The 11025-nt window shown below is 33.4% G+C and overlaps 1 protein-coding gene across 1 annotated transcript in view; it reads right to left on the reverse strand.

Moving 5' to 3' along the window:
- The window catches only part of shbg (sex hormone-binding globulin), a 13023-nt gene continuing 1998 nt past the window's right edge, over positions 1-11025 (reverse strand). The window contains 7 exon segments of the mRNA NM_001007151.3: positions 1-476; positions 631-802; positions 3953-4080; positions 4159-4318; positions 4435-4596; positions 9451-9640; positions 9733-9824. Coding sequence (NP_001007152.1) covers positions 316-476; positions 631-802; positions 3953-4080; positions 4159-4318; positions 4435-4596; positions 9451-9640; positions 9733-9824 — 1065 coding nt within the window. The 3' untranslated portion in view covers positions 1-315.

An 11025-nucleotide genomic window follows, 5' to 3' on the forward strand; every position in this document is an offset into this window, starting at 1 on the left:
TTTATGCACGTAACCTGCACATTTGATTGCAGCTGATTTATTTTGTTCTCTAAAATATGGTCATTAAAAAAAACATTTGCTTTTATATGTGTTTGCAAACACATTTCAGAAGAATTTTCATTACAGTGTTTAATGTTCTGTCGTTTTTAAACATATTTTAATGCTCAGTGTAACATAATTGACATTTAATACTTTTTATATTGTTTATTAATACATTTTGGAGGTTATAATGACTGACTAAAAATTTAGCAGTTTTAAATAGCCCTTCCTGATTTGATCAAGAGTTGAGCCTGTCGGGATGATTGTGTTAAATCTCTACAAAGTGAGTTCATTCATTGCTTCTGTAGGACAGCTGTGGGACGACACCGCTGTGTGTTTGTACGCTGCCCGATCAAGATCAATGACCTGACCCTGGACAACGATTTTCTCCAGACACCCACGCAGGTATGGATTACTTTTTGCCACCTCGCTGTCACCTAAAAAAAAGAGAGAGTTCATGGACTCAATTGAAAAAGGTAGGATTTGTTAAATAGACTCCCTGCACTAAGCTGACAAATAAAGAATTTAACAATGACCAATGCGGATGTTGCTGATGGAGTAGTTTATCACGGAAATTCGTGCTCACTTTACCTGGCACTCCCCCAAATGTCAGGAGCATCCCATTTTTCCACATGGAGAGAAAGTCCAGAGTTTCCGATTTAACCTTTGGTTTGCTGTTTACCACAAGTGAATTTTTCAGTATAGTGAAAGTAAGTGTTGCAGGTTCACTGGGAAATTCGGTTGATCCATCTTTCAGGCCCAACTGTGAAAAAGGGTGTACAAAAATGTTGTGTGTTTAAAGCTATAACTGAGCAATTCCATGCAAATGTCAATCTTGCAATAAAATAAACTAAACTTCACCAAAATACAGAAAGTTTTTTGTGGAAGCAAATATTTTATAGTACTTTAGAAATACTCAAAAATGTCAAACTATTATATTGGATTTACTGAAGTCACACAAGTGGCAATTTCACATCCATAACGACACTTTTTCCTCATAAATGCAAAAGTCTTAAGTAAAATAAAACCAATATTTTTTGTTCTATAAACCAACGTTTATACTTTTGATGAGCATTATTTTGGGGGGGGGGGGGGGTGGGGGGGGGGTTGTGCAGTTTAATATACAGAATTTCTACAAAGTATGTTGTTTACTGTAAACTCGCTAACTTTTTTGGTCACATCCATAACGCATGTTTATTTTGTCTGTTTAAAGTACAAAACATTTTTAGAGAATTACATTTTTCTCTGTGGTCAGCTGATCTGGTAAATAAAAACAGATGTTTCAGTATAATGTTAACATATACTTTCTATGTGAATTTATGGTTTGAGGTTTTACTGCAAATGTCACCTCCATAACACTGGAATTATCTATCAATAAGCAAATCAGTTGTTACAATGGTTATAAATCTTTGTTAATATAACAGTTTGTTGCTTTATATTAGCTCGGGTCTATAGTTAATATTAAACAATTTCTTTATTAAATGAAAAAACAAACAAAACAATAGTTAAATTAATTAATTAATTAGTTTGGACTTAGAATGTTGAAATTTATATTTTTATATGTCAAACAATTGCATTATTGAATTTAAAAATTTTAAAACAATAAAGTCTGAATTTTGATATAGATCAGGGGTTTTCAAACTTTTCAGCCCGCAACCCCCAAAATAACAATGCTAGTGTCTTGCGACCCCCACATACCTTGAAGGTGGTTATAAATATATAAATGTTGCGGACATAGCAAGAGGCCTATAAACACAAGCACATTGACAACACCGAAAAATGCAAAAGCCTAGCAACAATTTATGTAGTCATTTATTAAATTGTGGGCAGCATGGTGGTGCAATGGGTAGCACAATTGCCTCACAGAAATAAGGTCTCTGGTTCTAGCCCTAACTGGGTCAGTTGGCATTTCTGTGTGGAGTTTGGATGTCCTCCCCATGTTTGTGTGGGTTTTCTCTGGGTGCTCTGGGTTTTCTCCACAGTCCAAACACATGCGCTGTAGGTGAATTGGCCGTAGTTTATGTGAGTGTGTGCAAGAGTGTGTGGGTGTTTCCCAGTGTTGGGTTGTGGCTGAAAGGATAAGTTGGCAGTTCATTTCGATATGGCGACCCCTGATTAATAAAGGGACTAAGCCGAAAAGAAAATGAATGAATGTATAAATAAATTGTTTAATTTAATATTATAACCTCACCAAATAAGACCGGTGCACACAATGTTTTCAACACAAGCCTATTCTTGGTTTAATTATGGAGACAGCCACTCAGAGATAATCCTCATTGTTCAGTGTGGCCTGTATTTATTTGTAATGTATTTGATTGCCATAAAGGTGTCAGAAAGTTTAACCTGGTGCTATAAAATAAATCTTCTGCAGTTGATGCTATTGCTGTGTTGTTAATCTAATGTGAACACATCAATTCATTGAAAAAAAATATACATTTGCATGTTGTTTTTAATGTTCCTATTAAATACTATTTATCTACTGTGGGTTATGGATAAAATATGGTCATTCTAATTGTTTAATAAAATTTATTTTACTTTTCAAATCACCAAGCGACCCCCTATCATTGTCCTGTGACCCCCACGTTGGGAACCACTAATATAGAAAGCTGCCAAACTTGAGATATAAAATTGATATTAAAAAAAATTGCAATTACGAGAAAAAAGTCAGAATTTTGAGAATCATTTTAGTTAGGATTCTGAGTTCATATAAGTTTCACTTGATTTATGATTTACAAATTTAACCATAAATTTAGGATTTCTCGTGATTCTTGGATTCTTGATTTTCTCAGACTTACAGTAAAATGAAACTACTAAATTGGCCGTTGTGAGTTTATTTTTAGCAATGGAAAATGTGTCTCACGAATCTTTTCTGGTGGTAAAAAAAAATTAAAGGGACAATAAGACTGTTGCTGTTTGTGAAGGATAAGGGAGCTCTCAGATTCCATCTAATATCCTTATTTGTGTTCTGAAAATGAAAAATAAGTTGATTAGTTGACTTAAAAACGAGAGTAAGCCTATTGCTTTATAATCATTAAGAAAAAAAATTATGTGCATAATTATAAAAGTTCAGTCATTTAGTTTACTGACCCAATTTTCTTTAAATATAGACAAGGCTAGTTTATTTATATAGCATTTCATTCGCAATGGTAATTTTAAGTGCTTTACATAAACGAGAATAAAAGAAAAAAGAAAAGAAAAATGACAAAGAATTAAATATGATTACAAACAGACTAAAATGTGTTAAAACAGGTTATAAATGAATGAAAAAGAAAAGAAAGACGTAATTGTACAATGTGTCGTACAAAGCACAGTGCTCATTTAGTAAAGGCACAGATAAACAGATGTGTTTTAAGTCTTGATTTGAATGTGCCTAATTTTGGAGCACATCTGATCATTTCTGGAATAGCTGAACGTGGATTCACCCTGCTTTTACTGAACTCTTGGAATTTTTAATTTACATGATCCTAATAATCTGAGGGATCTGTTGGGTTTGTATTCAGGGATCATATCTGTAATATATTGAGGTCATGGGCTATTTTAGTAATTTATAGACAGGTAGTAATACTTTAAAAGCTATTCTGAATGTAACTGGATAGGTCTGAGGACAGGTGTGATGTGCTCTGATTTTTTGGTTCTGATCAGAATTCTGGCAGCAGCGTTCTGGATGAGCAGCAAATATCTGACTGTCTTATTGCTTTTAAGGCAATGTGTTTACTCTATTTAAAAAAAAATGTTAAGTAAGTAATCACTTTTTACAGTGTGGGGAAGAGTAAATAACAGTGTCATTTTCATTTTTTTGAGTGAACTAACACTTAAACTGACAAATGAGGGAATTAAATTCACAATTCAGTATTGTAAGAAACTGCTCATTGTAAGGAGTTTGTTTAAGTTGTTTTTTTTTATTTATACATACCTTATCATCTTTATCCCCTTCTAAAACATACAAAAATCCTGTGCTTTGGAGACTTAGTGTTGTCCCAATCCAAGATCCAAAGATCTCTACTGTGATTCCGGCCTCTTCAGTCTTAAGAGCAGGAAGATCTGTGGTGACACGTCCATGGAAAGATAACGTCATCTTATCTGCAATGCAAGTTTAAACATACATGATTTTTCACTCACCAGATGTATTAAACACAGCCACTCCAGTTCCTGGAAAATAGCTCCCTTTCTTGATTTCTGAAGAGCATGGCCGAGGTTCCCATGTTGAGTCTGTATCCCAGGGGGTGCTGAGATTCAGCCAATGCCCTCCTCTGATACACGCATCCATTTCTGGCTCAAACTTAAGTAATTGGATAAAATGAAAGTCACATTAGCACGACTCAGTCAATGCAACGAGTAATAGTTATTTTTCACTTTTCAGTTCAAATGTTATTGGGAATAGACAAGCAATCTTACAGGATGGAAGAGTTTTTGTTTGTCCACCAACATGCCACCGAGAGCCAGACGTATCTTCCCTGTTAGTTGTTCTTCTGCCAGTTTCGAATGAAGTCCCACTACAAGTTCTACCTCGTTGTTTACCTCCAGTACCACAAATTTACCTTCACTGCGCAATTCCAGCTGTCCAAAAGCAAAACAGAGCTTTTATTCGTTCATCTCAATATAGCAGTTTAAAAAGGAATAAGGTCTCATTAAAAAGACGTTAGCTAAAGCTATATACAGTATGGACAAAAAAAGGAAAGACCTTATCAAAATTTAAAATAATTTTATATGTAAACCACTGATGACTTCCTAATTAAAAATAAAAATATGCCGCCATTTAGAGCATTTTGTTTGTTTTTTTTACAAAAGAGCAAAATCACCCTAACTCAAACAACACAAATACCAATGCTTTAACTTCAGAAGAGTTGGGAAAGCAATATTTGGTGGACTGACCTGCAGTCACAACAAATTAAAACATTTGTTATTTCTCCCAACTGTGATTTACTGAAAGAAACAAATCTTTCTCTGGCTGCACTGGCATATTTATAACAAGAATCATTTGAGGTTATATTAGAAATAGAATAATGATTAAGAATCACAGTGCTGTCATAAAATACTAATAATTATCACTTTAAATGTTAATATATTGCATGTTTGTCTCTGTCAGCAAGACATTTTTAATAATTTATGATTTGTATAGAATGATTGCAAAAGTTTGGGGTCAGTAGGATTTTTAAATGTTTTAAAATAAGCTTCTCCTGCTCACCAAGGCTCCATTTATTTAATTAAAAATACAGTACAAATTGTAAAATTGTGAAATGTTATTGCACTATAAAATAACTGTTCAACAGTTTAGTTTATCATTTCATTTAATATTTTATTCCAGTGGTTTTGATGAAGGATGAATTGTCAGCTTCATTACTACAGTTTTCAGTCACATGATCCTTCAGAAATTACTCTAATATAAATAATTATTAATATTATTATTAATGGTAATAGTAATAAAAGTAATAATGACTGAAGTAATAATTTCATTTGAAACTACATACAATAAGAAAGCAGTAATTTAAAATGTTAATAAAAATTTAATTATTTTATTTTATTTTACATTTAATAAATGCCACCTTGATGAACAGAATAATTTTCTTAAGATAAAAAAAGATTTTAAAAAAACTGACCCCAAACTTTTGACCAGTAGTGTATATTTAAATAAGTTGAGTTTCCCAGTACTGGGTTGCGGCTGCAAGGGTGTCGCTAATGATATCTTTGATAGTGTGTGTGTGTGTGTGTGTGTGTGTGTGTGTGTGTGTGTGTGTGTGTTTGTTTGTGTGTTTTAGTTTCAGTATTTTTGGATTCAGTCAATTAAATAATCTTTGTATGCTGTTGGGGATTTTTTTTCAGCCACTCTGGGGGGATTTTGGGTCCTAATTTGTCAACAACGTACTCTGTGTTTCAGCAAATGTAATGATTTTTGATGACAAAACTTATTTTCACACATATTTTAGGAAAACTCTTTTACTTTCGTTGTTAAAAACTCAACAATACACTCTGGCCAAATGTACTACACTTTCGTTATGTTGGTGGATATTTTTGCCCAATTGAATTCCATTATAATGACTTTTTTGATTGCAAACTATGACACAATATAATCATGCATTTTTGACAGTTAGTGGTAAAATGTATTATTTTTACTGTTGATCATCAGTTGCAATGCAAATAAAAGCTTGGGTATACAATTGAAGTCAGAATTATTAGCTCCCCTTTAAATGTTTTTTTCTTTTTCATATATTTCTCAAATGATGTTTAACAGAGTAAGATAATTAGAAGTAATAATTAGAAGTCAAAGATAATATAAGATAAGAAGTAAAATGTCATAGTATGTTTGATAATGTTTTTCTTCCAGAGAATTTCTTATTTGTTTTATTTTAGCTAGAATAAAAGACAGTCTACAGAACAAACCATCTTTTTACAATAACTTGCCTAATTACCCTATCCTGCCTAGGAAACCTAATTAACCTAGTTAAGCCTTTAAATGTCACTTTAAGTTGTATAGAAGTGTCTTGAAAAATATCTAGTTAAATATTATGTACTGTCATCATGGCAAAGATAAAATTAATCAGTTATTAGAAATGAGTTATTAAAACTATTATGTTTAGAAATGTGTTGGAAAAATCTCCCTTAAACTGAAATTCAGAAGAAAAGAAAAAAAAAAAAAAAAAAAATATATATATATATATATATATATATATATATATATATATTTTTTTTTTTTTTTTTTTTTTTTTTTTTTTTTTTTTACAATTTTATCTTTGCCATATATATATACCTCAACTCTCAGAAAATGGTAAATGTAGTATGTGTATTTAACATGCATACTATAATCTGCTTTATGCTCCATAGAACTCCATATAAAAGCCTAAAACCTATTTTTGCACAGAACTATCTAAAGGGTTATTTGTGTCAACTGAAGATCAACGGTAAAAAAATACACATTTTATCTCTTCCAAACAGGGAAAACCACCAATAATCAATAATGCATGATTATATGATGTCAGGGCTTTGCAATCAAAAAACGTTATTATAATGGAAGTCAGTCGGGCACAAAGAGCCACAAACATGATTTAGATGAGGAGTTACAATTAGTGGTAAAGTGGGTACAGAATAATAAGATGGTTTTAAATTTGACAAAAACCAGAAGTATTGTGTTTGGATCAAACTTTCGATTTAAATGTAAACCACAATTCAATTAGTCTGTAAAAGTGTGCCTTTTAAACAGGTAGAGGAAATTAGGCTTCTTAGACTTCTTTTTGATAGTAGGTTAAAGTGCTCAAAACAGATTGATAAAATGGTAATAGTTATGAGAAGAGGCTTAGCAATTATTAAGAGATGTGTAAAATATTTACCACTGGACTGTATCTCGCAGATTGTTCAGGCAATGGTTCTTTCTTATCTAGAGTACTGTCTAGTGCAGGGGTGTCCAAACTTGGTCCTGGAGGGCCAGTGTCCTGCAGATTTTTGCTCCAGCTTGCCTCAATACACCTGCAAGGATGTTTCTGGAAAGCCTAAGAGCTTGATTAGCTAGCCCAGGTGTGTCAGATTGGGGTTGGAGCTAAACTTTGCAGGACACCGGCCCTCCATGACCGAGTTTGGGCACACCTGGTCTAGTAGTATGGTCGAGTGCATCAAGTTAAGACTTGATTAATTACAGTTAGTGCAGAATAGAGTGGCACAACAAATTTTACACTGCAATGAAAGGGTTAATATTATGAAAATGCATAAAACTTTAGGTTGGTTTTTGGCGAAGGATTGGGTAATTGTTTCTCTGTTGTGTTTCAATAGAACTATTTCAAGAGTTCAAGAGTTTGAAGAGTTGCAAGTGTATTGTACTGTCAACCTTTGTGTAGTAATTCTAGTCATAATTTTAACACCAGGCATGCATCAAAAGGAAGATTTTTGCTTCCTGTTTCAAAAATAATGCAAAGCAATGAACTAATGTATAGAGGCAAGAAAACAGGGAATGAATTGCCATCAGACATATCATGCTTTGTAACAAGTAAAATGAGGTTGAAAAAAAATGTTAAAGAAACATTTAATGGCACAATATTAAGTTTTCCAAACAAAGACGTAACTCGCGGCTGATCATAGTACAATGCACAATGCAAAAGAACAATGTAGGGATGAGTGTTTCCTAAAACCGGTAATTTCTCTGTTGCAGATCCATCTTTTAAACCACTTTAGTTATAACATAAAATGCCCTTAATGAGGCTCTAAACGAGGTGGTAACAACTTCTTTAGAGAAGAACCCCATAATTTCTTTGTACACACACAAATGCAATAAAAATCCAATATTATTTTTGGTAAAAACATGCATTCTTGTTCTATATTAAATGAAATATATGTAAATGGCACATATTCTAATACCATATATAAATCATATAAGTAAATAATGAGGCTATTAATTAAAAAATGAAATTTTATTTTTATTATTTATTAGGAAATTTAAAAAATCATACTTTAATAATAATATTAATAATATTGATGATCATGATGATGACGATTATTATTATTATTATTAAGTAGGATATTTATTTTTATTTTTTTTGAAAAGTCTACTTTTACAATTTGACACATGCAAACCACTGCAGAAATGTTTTAACCATCAGGCCCATGTCATATACAGTACAGATACTTAATAAATAACATACTATAAATTAAAAGCATTAACATATGCTATGTTTTTTGTTTTCACAAGCTTTAAAGACCTAATGTAAATTCATCTTTAAATAATAGGTTACCTATAGCTTCGTCATGAGCCACGGCTGTGTTCAAAATGACATAAATGTTTTCATATTGCACTGAAAGCAAATTACACCTATGAGAGATGACTTTAATGCTTTTTTTTTAATAATTCCAAGTTTAAATGTCAGAATGTTATAAACAAATAGGGATTAGGAGGGATAACTGGGAATAGAACACAACCAGGAAATTATGTTTCTAACTACAGCTCCAGAGGTGTAGTTGCAAGCGTACAAGTTTGCGACGCAGTTTGCAAATGTTCATTGGAATGACGAATTTGAGAAAAAACAAATCAACTAACTATATTGGTAATGACGGAACTTGCAACCTTAGTTGGCTAATGATAGTTTTTGGAAACGCACCGCATGATGTTATATGAATTTGGGGTTTTTAAGTTTTTAAAAATTGGTCTTTGTTGTTATGGATTAATGTAATTTTGTTTTGTGTTAGCTGGACCCCAGTAAGGGTATTCTGATAAATAAATTAAAATGAAATAAATAACGAATGTGTAGTAAATTTGAACAATACACAAGTTGAAAAATCAAAAATATTTATTATGTTAAAAAATGTTTCTGTTTCATATCAATGTTGTTTTTTGCATTAGATTCAGCAACATTAAGCAGTACAATATTTATAATATGCCATAATCAGCAGTCAGTGAAACTGGTAGATGTTAAAAATATATGAAGTACTCACCAAATGCCAGGCTCCATCATTGAGTTTGCGACCTCCCTTTACACTCACTAAGATGTCTGCTTTCCCAATCTGCATTTCAGGGATGCCATCACGCAGTGAAAGCACAAACCAGTCTTGACCTTCTTTAGTGTCTCCATAAAAGACAGCTCCCTCCGGGTCAAGGGTTCGAAACTCAAAGAAAGATCTGATGCTGTGCGTGAGAGGTAAAACATCTTTAAGTCTTTAACTGCTATTATAATTTTCCACACCTGTAAATTAGGATTTAGAAAATGATCAACTAACCTCCTGATGTCAGAGAGGTTTGCACATGTTTGCATCGCAGGTGTCCATTTTTGTTGTCTGTGTGCAAGATTGATGGTTCCCCTGCCGGATATCTGTCTCAGGCATCCCAAAAAAATCAGAGAATGTTTTTGACATCATACAACAAATATCATGCAGCAGCCAAACTCACTCAGATTACATTTAGACAAATCTCTCGCACTCTCGCTAAAGGCTAGGTAAACACCAGCGTCTGAGATATGCCAGACAGGCTGCCAGTATAAATACTGCTGCCCGGGGCAAGAGTGGAACCAGGGTTCAACGAATTCAGAGTTGAATACGCCAGCCATGCAATGACTTTATCAGCTGAAGTTGCTTTCAGGGCTGCAATTTGCTTAAAATATTCACCACTGCTTTAGTCTGCTGTCGTTGGTTTTGCAATGGACACATATTTGTTTCACAATAATACAATATAAATTAGCGGACAACACTAATTAATTTTAAAAATAGGAAAAAATGTTTATTCATTCATTTTCTTGTCGGCTTAGTCTCTTTATTAATCCGGGGTCACCACAGCGGAATGAACCGCCAACTTATCTAGTAAGTTTTTACACAGCGGATGCCCTTCTAGCCGCAACCCATCTCTGAGAAACTTCCACACACACATTCACACACACACTCATACACTACGGACAATTTAGCCTACCTAATTCACCTGTACCGCATGTCTTTGGACTATGGGGGAAACCGAAGTACCCAGAGGAAACCCACGCGAAGACAGGGAGAACATGCAAACTCCACACAGAAACACCAACTGAGCTGAGGTTCGAACCAGCAACCTATTACCTACTTCACCACTGCCTCGCCGGAATTTTTTTTTATTATCAATAATGTGTAAATACTTCATATGTGTTACATAAGCAATATCACACAAGTAGCAGTGTGATGGCTGTATATCGGCACTGGGAGGCGTACGTTAATGTTTCACCAGTGACTATATACAGCCATATCACACTGCTACGAGTTTGATATTGCATTTATAGAACAGTTTGACAGCATAATCGTGTATGCAATAAAGAAAATCAAACACGGGTCTAAAAAACATTTCTTCCGCTTTTTATTCACATCTGCAGCTGACTTCAGAACAGCAGAAACCGTTGCTACTTCACCAACGTCACTTTAGAGCTAGCATTTGAATGATTCTCTAGCAAAACACATATCAAAAGTGATCACAAAAATGGTGATTTTGCTGACATTTTAAGATTATAAGGTTGAACAGCATAAAAATGACAGCAGTCTACAGAGATTTCCCAGTAT

This window comes from Danio rerio, chromosome 12, assembly GCF_049306965.1.
Source record: "Danio rerio strain Tuebingen ecotype United States chromosome 12, GRCz12tu, whole genome shotgun sequence".
Taxonomy (NCBI): Eukaryota; Metazoa; Chordata; class Actinopteri; order Cypriniformes; family Danionidae; genus Danio; species Danio rerio.